General features: G+C 39.8%; 1 protein-coding gene across 3 annotated transcripts in view; it reads right to left on the reverse strand.

The window, feature by feature from the left end:
* ANXA6 (annexin A6) overlaps positions 1–16,040 on the reverse strand; it is a 67,667-nt gene that overhangs the window by 31,737 nt on the left and 19,890 nt on the right. For 2 of the 3 annotated variants that reach the window (XM_012540935.3, XM_003759184.4), the window contains exons 3-7: positions 6,434–6,524; positions 5,603–5,697; positions 5,318–5,431; positions 3,912–4,002; positions 1,623–1,702 (exon numbers count right to left, since the gene is read on the reverse strand). In XM_012540935.3, the coding sequence (XP_012396389.1) occupies positions 1,623–1,702; positions 3,912–4,002; positions 5,318–5,431; positions 5,603–5,697; positions 6,434–6,524 (471 nt within the window). Of the gene's footprint in view, positions 1–1,622; positions 1,703–3,911; positions 4,003–5,317; positions 5,432–5,602; positions 5,698–6,433; positions 6,525–9,424; positions 9,635–16,040 lie in introns of those variants that run through there. The other variant, XM_031953550.1, reaches the window with a different exon arrangement.

Raw genomic sequence — 16,040 nt, forward strand, 5'->3', positions numbered from 1 at the left:
CCTCCTCCTACTTGGACAGTTTAGTCCCTAAGTGAAATAACTTCCAGCCCTCAGCCGTGGAACCAGGGTAATCCAGGCCTCCTGTCTAACTGGTACCTCAGGGTATCTTCTGCAGGCAGCATCTCCAGACCCTTCCCTAGCCGTCATCATTAAATACACCCATGGGTGCTGATGGGTATTGGATAATGGATCCTTGGAGAAGGATCTACATTTTGACAACGAACTTAACTCCAAGGTAGGTATATCAGCATGGCTTTACCAGTAGGTAAGGCAATAAGTGATTTCTGAGAGGGAATCAAGGATCCGTGTGGCTCTCTCTGCTGTTCCTACTAAGAACCCACATTCTACTTTGCTTTCTTTGCCTTTTCCTCATAAGTGCCTGTAAGGTTTTTGTCTCCATTTTATAGATGAGAAAAATGAAAAACAGCAAGTGATTTTCCCATCATATGAACTATTAAATATTAGAACTAGTATTCACTATAGTCATTATATGTAATTATATAGTGTATATATAATTAAATATTAAGAATTAATATTCACTATATTCTACTATGTCAGTGCCCCACATTTTTCTGTTTTAGATAGCTTTTCCAAGCCAAGAAAAAACAACACACAGAAGGAAGCATTGGCTTTGTTATCTTAGCCTTCCAGATTCTTATCTTCCCTTAGCAAGAGGAAGCAACTAGAGATAAAACAAGCACCAGGAGCTCTGATTGGAGAAAAAGGTCCAACCAGCTAACTTATCTAATGGAATCCCAGATGTCCCCAAGAACTGCTGGTAATGAACGAATAAGAAGAAAAGTGGACCTCTTTCTCCCTGTGGGGAGAAAAGGGGAGAGGGGTCAAGCCGGAGGAGGACGGATCACAAGCAAGGACTTGTACACAAGAGTATGTGTGCAAGTGTATGAGTGTGTGATTATGTGTATATATCTGAATGTGTCTGGGGATGTGATTTGTTTGTGAATGTGTATAAATGTGTGTGATGTGTATGCATGTGAATATGCACTAGTGTGTGTAAAAGTGTTATGAGTGTTTGGGAATAAGTTTGAATGTGTATGTATGAGAGGGTGTAAATGTATACAAATGTGTGCAAATGTTTTGTGAATGTGTATGTGTTAACATAGGCAAATGTGTGTGTGTATGTGCGCCATTGAAAGGTCCCATTGGAGCCACAAAGAAAGAACATGCAGCAGGAAATGGGTGCGTGACAAAATTCATGTGGCCACATCTGCAAGTACAGGAAGCAAGAGGGAAAGCTGAGAAGGAACTAAAGATTGTGCTTTCCAAAAAACCCGAGTGAAAGACTTTCCCTGGAGAGCAGAGGCCACATCGACAGAATGCTTTGGAAATTGCAGTCTTTTACAGATGCTAGCTCATTTTGATCCTCACAAACCCCATTTTACAGATGAGAAAACACAGGCCAGACAAAGACAAGTGTCTTGCTCGTGGCCACACAAACGTCTAAGCCAAGATTCGAACTCAGGAGTTCCTAACTCTAGTCACTGCACCTCTTCCTGGGCTCTCGTGGAAAACAAGAAAGCCCAAATCCAAGGAACCAGTGTCTCCCCATGGAGGCAGGGGATGAGTCCAGAAATGTGCACCCATTGCCACCCTGCCCTTACCTGGAGCAAGACCACAAGCATCTTCTTGAAGTGGCCAGAGGTGTCAGCAATCACATCTTCCTCCAGGTTTCTTTCATACGCTGGAAGGAAAGAGCGAAGCTTTACCTTTCCCAGCCTCGGGGGAATTCCCCTAAGGAAGCCCCGTGGAACCCATTTCTCCCCTCCAGCAAGCAGGGGCCTCAAAGTGTACTTTATCCTTCTATTTGTTTACCCACCACTCCCTCAAGGTGCACTTGCTGCACCAATTGGCTTGGTTTCCTTCGTGTCCCCTAGAATGGACTTGGCTCCCCCAGTCTCTGTCTCTTCACTCACATTGTTCCCCTCTGTCCCTTTCTCGGGTCCCACCAAACCCTACCCATAACTGCATCAAAACTCAATTCAAGCCTCCCCTCCTTGCACAAAGAACTCTTCTAGTCCACACTGTTCTCCATGAGCTATGGCTCTTATTCTCTGTGGTCATATTAGCAACTCATCTTTACGTAGGAAAATAACTTTCTTCACAAAAACCCTTTAGAGGAGGGGTATGAGTAATATTTATACCCATTTTTTACAAAATAGGTAACTTAGCTCAGAAAAGGAAAGTTATTTGTCCAAGAACACTGGATAGTAGATAGTAGGACTAAGACTGAAATCATATTTTTGGACTCCAAATCCAGTATTCCTTTTACCATATTACATTGACTGCTGAGCAATAGAAAATACAATGATAAACATGATATCTTTCTTCAGAGCCATGCATATTAAACCATTTAATATCATGTTTATCATATTTTCTATTGAGGGCTAATAAATCAATTTCTCTCATTGGGCATTTAAGTCAATCTATAGCATATATGTCTACATACGGTTACATATATATACAAATGTAAAACACCTTAAAATGGCATAAATTTATTTTTCGAAGAAGGAAATATTAATTCTCATCTTTTAAAAATAAGATTGGATAATATTAAGCTTTAATATTCCTATTTTAGCACTTCAAGAATATGGCATTTCTTTGGATTCTTGAAATCTGATTTACCCTCCAACAGACTAGCATATCTAACTATGCTTTGATTGATGGTCTCATTACCATTCTCCCTCTCTCAGTCCCACCCAAAAAGTCTCAGACACCCCCACAAAGACACACACACATTCTCCTTTCCCTTTAACTAGCTTGATCAATAGGTCAGTCTATGATGTGCTAGGAACTGTGCTAGAGACCAGGAATATGAAGACAAAAATGAAGCGATCTTTGCCTTCCTGAGGGCATATACTCTCTTATGGATGCAACTTGTATGTGGACAAATACCTACAAAAATAAATGAAAGGTAATTGGAGGGGGAGGGTACAGAAGGTGCACTGGAAGTGAGTTTGGAAAGAAGTAAGGGATTTGAAGAGTCAGAGGTGAGGAAAGAGAACATTCAGAATGGGGTGAGAGCAGCATGAAGACAGAAGACAGCATCACAGGAACCTGAGAAGGCCAGCTTGGCTGGACCGCAGGGCAGGTGAAGGCTAGAAAGGTTGGGTTGGGGCAGATCATAAAGGGACTTTAAAGACTTAATAGAGGAACTTATACTTGATCTTAGTAAGAAAAGGGAATCAATTTTATTGCCTGAGTAAAGTGCCAGGGTCAGACCTGTACTTCAGGAAAATCATTTCAGCAGCTGTGTAAAGGATGGACTGGAAAAGGGAGAGACTTGAGGCAAGGCGATCAATTAGAGGCTAAAGCAACAATCGAGCAAGGAGGTGATGAGGGCCTGAACCAAGGTGGTAGTGACAGGATTAATATCTTCCAGGCAGCGTAAGCCTTTACATCTGGGTCAGATTTGTTGGTGCTGACCTCTGCTGCCTCAGGCTTTAGGAGCTAATGGTCACCCAGGTGCTACTTCTTGATGTACCAAAAAATAACTTTTTCTAGAGAATGTTCACTAAACTAGGCAATAAATATAAGTGATAATGTAATTTAATGGTTCTTGAGTTCAGGTTGTGCTGGCTGTGTGGTCTGCACAGGTCTCTTAAGCCTTTCAGAAGAATGGGCAATTCTTATACCAAAGGAAAGATGCTGTACCAGAAGAGGGATTTCCCTCACCCAGAAGTTCCCTAATCAATAAAATCACAGGTCCAATTTCTGTCTCCTGGGTAATAAATGTACTTGAGTTGGCTGTTAAAGATAATGAGAGAGACAGGCAGAAGATGGGAAGTGGGGGACATATATGGAACATGCACAGGGGATCTACTGTACTACAGACGCATAGTCCTTGCCCACCCACTCCTCAAAAAGACTTTGCTTCCCAACGCCCTTCTCACCATCCTTATAGGCTTCCACTAGCTGGTGGATCTGCTTGTTGGTTCGGGAGGCCAGGATCTCAATGAGGCACTTCTCATCTGTACCAATGCCCTAGATGAAAAGACAATGGAGCTGTGGAAGATGTCGTCATCCAGGTGTGCCATCTTTCAACCCAAGATGAGCCAGAGCTGGTCCCAGTTCAGTGGTGGGAAAGGGTCACACTCTGGCCACAGACTTCCCAGCTCTCCCTACCTCACAATTTAGGTTTCCCATGTCACTTTGACTCCCTCCTTTCACTCGGCAAACTCCAGTGGATCCCCATGACTTTTAGGATCAAATGTAAAATCTATTAGCTTTGAAAGTCCTCCATCACCTGACCCTTCTGGAGTTTCCAGTCTTCCTCCACTTTACCACACATATTCTTTAATCTGGTGACTCTGGCTTCCTTCATGATTCTCTCACAAAACATGCCATCTCCTGACTCCATGAATTTTCCAATGCCATGGGTTGTCCCCCATGCCTGGAATCCTCATTCTCATCTCTTCCTCATAATTTCCCTGGCTTCTTTCAAAACAACTAAAATCCCACCTTCTATAAGAAACTTCTCCCTATCCCCCTCTGTGTTAATAGTAACTTCTCCTTTATAATCTTGTTTGTATAAAGTTCTTTACATATTATTTCTCCCAGTAGATTATAAGCAAATGAAGGTTCTGTCTTTGTCTTTCTTTGTATTCTTACAATGTATGTGCTAAAAGCAAACAGTAGGTGCTTAATAAATGCTTTTTGAGTAACTTTTTTTTATTTTTAAGCAGAATTTGATGGAAGTTATCTCCTACTATTTTGCTCCAACAAGACTAATTTCCTCACCATCATATAATGATGGAGATAAGAGAAAGGATATGGAGAATAGCTAATACAAGTCCCTTAATTTATAGATGGGGAAACTGAGGTCCACAAAGAGATGTAAGACAGCTAATTAGCAGAAAGAAGAGAGTAGAATACAGGTCTCCTAACTTTATCATTCTATTTACTTTTCTACCCTGCTTCTCATTTGATGAGAAAACTGAAGCTGAGAGATACTCAGGGAGTCTAGTTTCTAGACCTTTTCTTCTGACACTTCCTCTGCCTAGAATGCACTTCAACCTTCTCACTTTCCCCTTCTCCCCTTCCCCCAAAGTCTCTGAAAAATTCTGCTTCCTTTCTTCATCTATCATTTTTTTTTTTACTATGGTTTCCTGCAGTCTACACCACTCCCTTGCTATTTTGCATTTCCTTCTTCAAATGCCTTATTTCCCCAGATCTCCACATCTTCCTAAGCTATCCTGTGAGCCTCCAAGGACCAGGGCTCAGCACCCTGTGAGGAGTGGCTTGGCAAATGCCCACTCATTAACCACATGGCCACCCTACCCCAACCGCAACCTCTTACCGAGATGGCATCTTTGATTTCCTTGGCATCAAAGTAGGCGAGGGGCTTCATCAGGCCCACAATCAGCCGCTCAAACTTTCCTGTCAGCTCGTACTTCAGGTCATCAATGAGGTCCTGTGGGCACAACAGGGAGACTCAGAGGCAGGCTGGCTCTGGGGCCGGCACTGGCGTGAGGGAGGGAAGGACAAACTCCTTGGGGAGGGGAAGCCGGCTTTCTCGAGAAGCGGTTTTGGGACTGAGGCAGCAGGGGATCTCACACCCCCACCATGCTGTGAGATGGTGTACCTTGCCATACAGGGATTTGTAGCTCTGACAGATCTCCTGCCTCTGCTTGTTGCTCCGGGAGGTGATCAGCTCCAAAATGGCTTCTTTGTCACTGCCTGCAGGGGCGACAGCCTGTCACTTTGGTCCCCATTCTGTGTCCATCCCTTCCTCCAAATACCCCTTACAGAAGTGCCCTGGATGCTCCTTCCCCAGTCCACTAAGGTCCCAAACTGTAAAAGTATCAACAGATCTACAGGGTCCACCACAGAAAAACACAGACACACAAATCATCCTATCATAGAACAACAGAATTAGATAAAAATCTAGATTTAACTTCTTCTCATTTTATGGAGCAGACTAATGCCCAGTAGTAGAACCAAGATGGGAATCCAGGGTTTACTTCCACTTTATCAGTTGGACCCCCCTTTCCCTCCTCATTCCCAGCCCCAAGATGGCTTTGCCCAAGACTAGATCTGAGGTTCCCCCTTGAATCTTCCATGACATTTAACTACCTCCCTCTCCTTCCCCTGGCCCAATACTGACCAAAGAAAGCTATTCATGACTGTGTATATAGACACATATATACATACACACAAATATACACAAATCATCCTATCACAGAGCAACAGAACTAGATACAAGTTTAGATTTAAACTCTTCTCATTTTATGGAGCAGACTAATGCCCAGTAGCAGAACCAAGATGGGAATCCAGAGTCTACTTCTACTTTCTCAGCTAGAACCCTCTTCCCCTTCCCATTCCCAGCCCCGATCTGAGTCTAGATCCGAGGGTCCCCCTTTACTCTCCCACGACACTTAAGCAGCTCCCTTTCCTCCCCCAGCCCAGTACTGACCGAAACCCTTCATGGCTGTGTACAGGGCTTCCGCATCTTGGTTGGGATCAAAGCCAGCATAGTCTGTGATAGAACCTCGGTATCTATTGCCCTGCCAAGACAAGAACAAAGAGGACAAGTTACAGAGGAAAGTACTTAGCAGGATGCTCCGTGTTCCAGGGTGAGATCCTTGTCCCTGAGCACGTGGGAAGGTTAGCATCCCGACTGCGAGGCTGAAATCCTGCTCCAGCCAACCCCACACAGAGAGCCCTGCCAGTCATCAGCCTTAGTTTGGTGATTAGTGCAGGGAATTCAGCTCAGTGTGAGCGAAGCCCGAGTCAGAATTCACACAAATATCTGACCTGACCACTCTACTACCCGGCTCTGGCCTTCTCTCATTCTACCCCCCTCAACTTCCCAAAAACAAGAGAAGCTATTTATGCCGGGACTAAGACGGCATGGGGATGCCTGGAGGAACGGCCATTTCTCTGCCTAATGACCCAACTCCAAAAGCAGATGAGTGATACCTGCAGCAAGTCAAAAAAAACTATCCCTGCATAGATTTACATCTTATTTACAGGATACACATGAACCAAGGAAAGGGTAAGGAAAAGAGTTCTGAGCAAGGTTGTGTATATGGAAGAGTCGTTTCTGTCTTTCATTATCTGACCCAGGACTGTGGGTTCCACCATGGCCTAATTAGAATCTGAAGTCATTTCTGTCTCCTAGATCCCTCCTAAGGGATGCCGTCAATTGAGGAATGGCTGATCAAGTTGTGGTATATGATTGTGGTGAAATAATACTATTGTGCTATAAGAAATGATGAGCAGTATGGCTTTTCCCCTTTTGGTCTGTTTTTTTTTTTCTTATGCAACATGATAAATATGGAAATATGTTTAAAAGTATTATTCATGTATAATCTATATCAGATTGCTTGCTATTTTAAGGATAAGGGAAGGGAGGGGAGAAGGTAGAAAGATCTGGAACACAAAATCTTACAAAAATAAATGCTGAAAACTATCTTTACATGTATTTGGAAAAAATAATTATTATTGAGAAAAAAAAAGATAAGCAAGATGTTCTCAGAAAAACCTGAACAGACATGAACTGATGTAAAGTGAAATGAGAACCAGAAGAACATACAACATGATTAATATGGAAATATTTTGTATGATTGTACATGTATAATCTACATCAAATTGTTTGCCTTCTAAAGGAGTGGGGGGATAAGGAAGGGTCAGAATTTGGAACTCAAAATTTAACAAAAAACAACCAAATGTCAAAAAATGTTTTTTAAATGTAATTGGGATAAAAATTTAAATTTAAAAATTTTGTCTCAAAGCCTGCACTCAAGCAGAGTCTGCTCTTTTAGAGCACAAGCACTAAGGATGCTACAGTTCCTCTGCCTTCATTTCAGAGGGAAGATATTCCTTATCAGAGACCATTGTTTAGACTCTATTCTAGGCCATGAAGCCTCACAGGTTTGCTGCAAAGAAAACATTGTGGTAATATAAATTATCATTCAGCCTTCTCTGGTCACTTTATAAGGAAGGAAATTAAGGCCCAGATGTTTCTCATAGCAGGGAATCTTAACCTGGGGTCAATAAACTTCTTTAAAAGAGTAATGTATTAAATGCATCTCATAATAATTTGCTTTCTTCACAATTCTATATATTTTATGCATTTAAGAACATAATTCTGAGAGTCTATAAGTTTCACCACACTACCAGAAGGGTCCAAGACATACACTCACACAAAGTTTAAGAATTCCTGCCATAATTACATGTATTTAACCTTTAACAGATTGCTTGCTGTCTTAGGGAGGGAGGAGGTAAGGGACAAATGGAGAAAAATTTAGAACACAAAGTTTTACAAAAATATATGTTGAATACATTTCTACTATATTAACATATATTGCACTACTTGCCATCTAGGAGAGGGCATGCAAAGCACTGTGCTAAGTGCTGAGATACAAAGACAGACAAAAAACAGTTCCTGCTCTCAAGAAGCTCACAGTTTAATATACAAACAACCATGCACTAACAATATAAATACAGAATAGGAAGTAATCAACAAAGGGAAGGTACCAGAACTAAGACTGACAGAGGAAAGGCTTCTTGTGGAAGGTGTGATTTTTAGCTGAGACCTGAAGGAAGGAAGGGAAGGCAGAAAAGGGAGATGAGGAAGTAGAGCATTCCAAGCATGGAGGTCAGCTTGAAAAGTACCTGAAGTTGGGGGATGAAATGTTATGTTCAAGAACTCAAAAGAGTATGTGAGAAATTGATATGTGTTGTAAGGTGTAAAAATGGAGAAAGGGGAGAAGGTATGAAGGGCTTTGACTTCCAAATAGAGGAATTTTATGTGACTCAGGATATGATAGAGAGTTTTAAGAGGCCCAAGTCCAGGATGAGGGAACTCTCAGTCCTGATCCCATCTACATGGAAGCCAGTGCTTATCTCCATATTAAAAAGATCATTGACTAACTAGAGGCATTGTGATGGGTATAGAGTATAAAAGGCCAGGAGGATCTGAGTTTAAATCCTTCCTGTGGCACATGCCAGCTGCACTAAACCTAGTGCTTTAGTCAATCTTTTAAGAATATAAGTTAAAAGTTACTAACCTATATTGGTGGAAGGCGTTTTCTATTCCAAGAAGTGCCTATATCAATTAAAATACAAGTCTATACTCTATCCCTATTGATAAGCTGGAGAGCATTTGAAGGACAAACAGGAAAATAAAGGTGTCTGGAGATCATGTTATATGTCAGTTGCAGGAATTAGGGATGTCAACCTAAAGCAATGTTTTTTAAATTCCATCCACTCACAACCCCTTTTTTTTTACCCTAAGAAATTTTTACATGATCCCAAATATATATATTTCTAAAATAGGTATTCAAATAAAAAATTTACTGATAATAAATCATCATCTTGCAACCTCATTCAGTAACAAGATCCCCTATGTCAGTGTGACCCAGAGTTTAAGAAGCTGGAGCCTGGAGGAGACAAAACTTACAGAAGGCATGATTACTGGCTTCTAGTATTTGAAGAGGCCTCCCATGGAAGAGAATTAGACTCGTTCTGTATATGCTCAGAGGAGAGAGCAAGAGATGGGGAGATACTGCCAGAAGGTAGAGTTTGGAACAACAGAAGGAAAATCTCCAGAGTAGAGGTGTCCAAAAGTAAGATGGACTACCCTCCCTGGGCAGCAAATCTCCAGCCACTAGGAGTTTTCAAATGGAGACTGGGTAACCAACTGTTTGGAATGTTGCAGAAGGGATTCCTGCTTAGGTACTGGCTGAACGAGATACCCTATGAGACCCCTTCTTGTTCTAACAGTCTGTGACCCCAGGAGTCATCGGTATTAGGTTATTACTTGGAATCCTTGGACCTCATATTCTTGCCACCCATAGAATGGCCAGAGGAAGACAAGGAAGGACTGGTAACTGTCTCAGACAGACTGTTGAGCAAAAGAGTCTATTCACTTTGGGATATTTGAGGACAGGCTGGCTAATTCCACAAGGGGAGGGGAAGCAAAGAAATGTAGCTGAGATGGGCCAGGTATGAAAGCACAATGGGTCTGGTTCACTAAGCTTGAACCAGCTTGACAGTGCAGATAAGGATCAGGGCTTTAAGAAAGTAATGGGCAGTGGGGAATGCCAGAGAGCAGATAAGAGTGTGGGAGTAGGGCAAGGAAGGCCAAAGGTACCATGTCTAGGTTTGGAATGGAGAGAGGGAAATGGCCATCCTGGACTGTCCCCAACAAAATCCCAGGAGGAGGTCTCTCCCTTTCTCTCTGTCTGACCCCTTGAGGCAGTAGTCCCTTGAGCCTTGGCCCGGGTCATAGAGGGTAAGGAGGGAAAATGGAGAGGTGAATGGTTGTGAGGTAAAAGTGGGAAAAACAAATTGTTTGAAAAAGAAGGGGTTCATTAGCTTGAGAAAACTCTTTGCTGTAGAGCTCCCTTCTACAGAAGGCTGTTACAGGGGCATTACTGAAGAAAGGGGAAAGAAGAGAAAATTAATACTGCAACAGTCATACAAGGTTTTCAAATTTTATGGTTTATTATTATATTTGATCCTCCCAATAACCCTAAGAAATTCTAATATTATCCCTACTTTACACGGGAAGAAACTGAAACCAACAGAGCTCAGGTGATTGATCTGGGATCAACACAATCAATGTCTGAGGAACAGTTCAAACACATTTTCTCAATTTCCTCAAAATCCTCCTTTTTGACTACACTCCTGGACAGAACATTCACCCTCCATGCTTCTCTCCCTAGTCAAAATTCTTATCTTTTAGGGGCACCTCCTCCAGAAAGCCTTTGCCCGAGGTAATTTCCCAGTCCACAAGATATTCTGAGCAACAATGCTCACTTATCTCTGTTCAAGCCTTAACTGACAAAGAAATCCTTTCAGCTGTCAGAGGATGACAAGTAACCAGCTATATGCTGAAAGAGCAGTTTCTGCATTGGGTGTAGAAGCTGTTCAGCTTCCTCATCCCACTCATTCTCATTTGACATCAGCATTTTCACAAGAAGCAAATACCAAGGGTGAGGCTTTTTCTTTTTTTGTCATTGACTTTTTTTTTTAATGTTTTATTGTTGCCTTTTTTATTTGTACCATAGTGTTTTCCCTTTAATTCAGTTCCCTGCTTGTTTCATCCCAGCAACACTCAAAGTCAATTCACTGGCTGATAGTAAGTATATGCAGCATTCTTTTTTTTTTTTTAAATTTAATAGCCTTTTATTTACAGGATATATACATGGGTAACTTTACAGCATTAACAATTGCCAAACCTCTTGTTCCAATTTTTCACCTCTTACCCCCCCCACCCCCTCCCCTAGATGGCAGGATGACCAGTAGATGTTAAATATATTAAAATATAACTTAGATACACAATAAGTATACATGACCAAAACATTATTTTGCTGTACAAAAAGAATCAGGCTCTGAATTATTGTACAATTAGCTTGTGAAGGAAATCAAAAATGCATGTGTGCATAAATATAGGGATTGGGAATTCAATGTAATGGTTTTTAGTCATCTCCCAGAGTTATTTTTCTGGGCATAGCTGGTTCAGTTCATTACTGCTCCATTAGAAATTATTTGGTTGATCTCGTTGCTGAGGATGGCCTGATCCATCAGTATATGCAGCATTCTACAGAGAGAATTACTACCTCTTTATGGAAAGTGCTTCCTTCTAGATCTTCAATAACTGAAGTTATTCATTATAATTCATCAATCTACCACCTTTAATGATCCTATCTATAACATCAATATGGTAATATATAATGTTCTTTTTAAATTCAATTTTATTTTCACTTAGACCCCCAGTCTCTCCCTACCACTTCTCTCCATAAACACACACACACACACACACACATCAGTAGTCTAAAACCTCTATGTCTGAAGGCAGGTAGAATGAAGCCTCTGAAATTGTGGTTGGTCACAATGCTGATCAGAGCTCTTTAACTCTTTCAAAGTTGTCTTACAATATTATTGTTATTGTATAAAATACTCTCCTTGTTTTGTTTATTTCACACTTCATTAGTTCATAAAAGCCTTCCTAGATTTTCTGAAACCATTATTTATGATTCCAGCACAAGAGTAAACCATATATTCCTTTTTTTCCCTTCAATTACATATAAAACTTTTAAATTAAAAAAAATATATTTTGTTCAATATTCTTCCCCTCCCTTCCCTCCTCTAAACCTGAGAAAGCAAGCAACTTGATATAGAAAGGTGGACAGAATTTCCCATCCTAAGTCTTTTGGAACTGGCTTGGATCTTTCTATTGCTGAGAATTGTCAATTTGCAGTTGATTAGTGTTTCAATATTGTTGTTATTGTGTATCTTTTGGCTCTCCTTACTTCACTTTATATCAGTTCATAAATATCTTTCTGAAAGCATCCTGCTCATTTCTTATAGCGCAGTAGTACTCTACCACAATCACATACAGTATTTTTGTACATCTATGTCCCTTTGCATAGGGACATATTTCTTTGTTATTTCTTCGAGATATAGACTAAGTAATAGTATTGTTGGGTCAAAGGATATGCATAGTTTTATGCTCCTTTGGGCACAATTCCAAATTATTCTCCAGAATGTTTGGTTAAGTTTGCAACTCCACCAACAATGCATTAGCATCCCATTTCCCCCCCTCCCCATATTGGTTGAATAAACAATGGTTTTGGATGGATACTATTTATTTATTTACTCCTATGCTTTCCATTTTAACAGGAATGAGTGTTGTATTTTGTCAAAAGCTTTTCTGCATCTATGCAAAAATCTATGATTCTTATTGTTGTTTTAGTTTGACATTTGTTATTAATGTCAATTATGCTGATAGTTTTCATAATATTAAACCAATCTTGTATTCTTGGTATAACTCCCACTTGATCATAGTATATGATCCTTGCAATATATTCCTGTAATCTCCTTGCTCGTATTTTATTTAAAATTTGTGTCACGAACTGATGCTGAGTGAAATGAGCAGGACTAGGAGATCATTATATACTTCAACAACAATACTATATGATGACCAGTTCTGATGGACCAGGCCATCCTCAGCAACGAGATCAACCAAATCATTTCCAATGGAGCAGTAATGAACTGAACCAGCTACGCCCAGAGAAAGAACTCTGGGAGATGACTAAAAACCATTACATTGAATTCCCAATCCCTATATTTATGCACACCTGCATTTTTGATTTCCTTCACAAGCTAATTGTACAATATTTCAGAGTCTGATTCTTTTTGTACAGCAAAATAACGTTTTGGTCATGTATACTTATTGTGTATCTAATTTATATTTTAATATATTTAACATCTACTGGTCATCCTGCCATCTAGGGGAGGGGGTGGGGGGGTAAGAGGTGAAAAATTGGAACAAGAGGTTTGGCAATTGTTAATGCTGTAAAGTTACCCATGCATATATCCTGTAAATAAAAAGCTATTAAATAAATAAATAAAAATATTTTTAAAAAAATTTGCGCCAATATTCACTAAGGAAATTGATTTATAGTTTTCTGATTATAATCAGATCTTCAGCTCTCCCAAAGCCACAAGAGCTTCTTTCTGCCTTGCAACTGAGACCAAGATCCTAGTTTTCAATCGTATTGATTTAGGAATATTTCCATTATAAAAGGAATTTGTCTATTTTTCTAAACAGCTTATATAGTATTGGAATTGTTTTTAAATATTTGGTAGAATTCACTTGTGAATCCTTCATCCTGAAAATTTTTTCTTAGAAAGGCCATTTATGACTTATTTAATTTCTTCCTTTAAGACAGGGCTATTAAGGTACTCTATTTCAGCTTCTGTTAATGCAGCAATTTATATTTTTGAAAAAAATGCATATATTTCACTTAGATGGTAGATTTATTGGCATATAATTGGGCAAAATAGCTCCTAATAATGGTTTTCATCCTTTTTTTTTTAAATCCTGATCATCTGGTTTTCTTCCTTTTTAAATCAAATTAATCAATGGTTTATTCTATTCTTCCTCTCTCCTCCAGCCCTCCCCCCCCAACACACACACACACACATACACATAACCAGCTCCTACCTTCATAACTTCAATGATTTTTTTACTTTCAATTTTATTAATCTCGCTTTTGATTTTTCAGAATTTCCAGTTTGGTGGATGATTGGGGATTCTAAATTTTTTCTTTTTCTAGTTTTCTTAGTTACACGTAAGCCCAATTCAATGGTCTGCTCTTTTTCTATTTTATTGATATAAACATTTAAAAATATAAATTTTGCCCTAAGTACTGCTTTGTATCCCATAAAGTTTGATATACTGTCTCATTGTTGTCATTCTCATTAATTAAATTATTGTTTTTACAATTTTTTTTGACCCTCTCATTCTTTGGGATTAGTTATTTAGTTTTCAATTAATTTTTACTGTTTCCATAGCTCTTTATTGAATGTAATTTTATTGTGTAATGATTTAAAATGATGCATTTAATGCTTCTGCTTTTCTACATCTGATTGTGAGGTTTTTATGCCTAAATACAGGGTCAATGTTTGTGCAGGTGCTATGTATAGCTAAGAAAAAATATATACTCTTTTCTATTCCCACTCAATTTTCTCCAGAAAAATCTCTTTCTTATTTTATGACCAGATTTATCTAGTTTTGAGAGGGTAAAATTGAAGTCCCTCATGAACATAGCTCTGCTACCTATTTTTTCCTATAACTCATTTAACTTTTCTTTTAAGAATTTTGAGGTCCCTCATGAACATAGCTCTGCTACCTATTTTTTCCTATAACTCATTTAACTTTTCTTTTAAGAATTTTGAGGCTATGCCATTTGGTGCATATGTTAGTATTGATATTCATTAGCTAAGGAACTTTTTAGCAAAATGTAGTTTTTCTGCTTATCTCTTTTAATTAGGTCTAATTTTGTTTCTGGTTTATCCGAGATCATAATTGCTACTCCTGCTTTTTTTTTACTCAGTTGAAGCACGATCAATTCTGATCCAATCCCTTATTTTTACTGTGTGCATCCCTATTTCAAGTGTATTTCTTATAATCTATTATACTATCTACTTTCACTTTATTCGTCAGTTCATTTCCTTCACAGTTATGGTGATTAACAACATATTTCCCTCTGTCCTTTCTCCATAGTAGGGAGCATCATGCCAAGTTTTAGGCTTTTTTGTGCTACTGTTTTCAGAGCTAGTTCTTGGAATCTTTAAACTTTTAGTATTTTCAAGGTGGTATGATCTAATGAGAGGTATGATCACTGCTCTTCTGCTCTGTGCACTGGTCTTTACAGCAGGGACACTGTTTCTCCTGTAACTACAAGCTTGTACTTCTAGTGAGCCTAGAATTATAATCAGATCTTCTGCTCTCCTGCAGCCACAAAGGCTCCTTTCGGCTTTGCAATTGAGACCAAGGTCCCAATCCCTTATAAGTGACCAACCACAAGTATTCTGTCTGCCCTGAACTGTGACAAGGGCTCCTCCTCCCTCGTAAGCAATTACACTCTTCTTTGCCTTGTAACTGTGACCAGGGTGCTATTCCCCTGCAGCCACAAGTTCTAGTGCTTCCCATTGCCCTGGACTGAGACCTGAAACTGCATATGGGCAATGGAACAGAGTCTTGACTGACCCATTCCCTGTCTGTGGGCTGAGAGCTCATGAAACTGCTACAGCCACCTCCAGGGCTTGCTGCTGGGATTGTCAGGGTGTGGTCTGCACTGCACTCCAGGTTTGACTACCCCAGTGTAACAGACCTTTTCCTGCTGACATCCTATGTTAACTTGGAGTAGAAAAAAAATATTTTACCCTGTCTTTCTGTTGATTCTGCCATTCCAGAAACTAATTTGGGGTGCTATTTTAAAGTTGTTTGGAAGGGAATTTAGGAGGGTTCAGGTGAGTTCTTGCCTGTACCAGAGTACTCTGCCTCTTAAAACACCATATATATTTCTACAATAGCATAGCATCACATTCATATACTGTAACTTTTTTGGCCATTAGTGGTGAAGATTTCTCCCCAGTCACTGCTGCTGGTAGCTGTGATGGAAGAAACAATGACGGGAAGTAATTTTTTCCCCCTCTTTAGTCATCTTTTTCTTCTCTCTTTCCAAGGTAGTTACTTACAATCACCCCAGCAAGGTCAATGG

Source organism: Sarcophilus harrisii, chromosome 2, assembly GCF_902635505.1.
Source record: "Sarcophilus harrisii chromosome 2, mSarHar1.11, whole genome shotgun sequence".
NCBI lineage: Eukaryota > Metazoa > Chordata > Mammalia > Dasyuromorphia > Dasyuridae > Sarcophilus > Sarcophilus harrisii.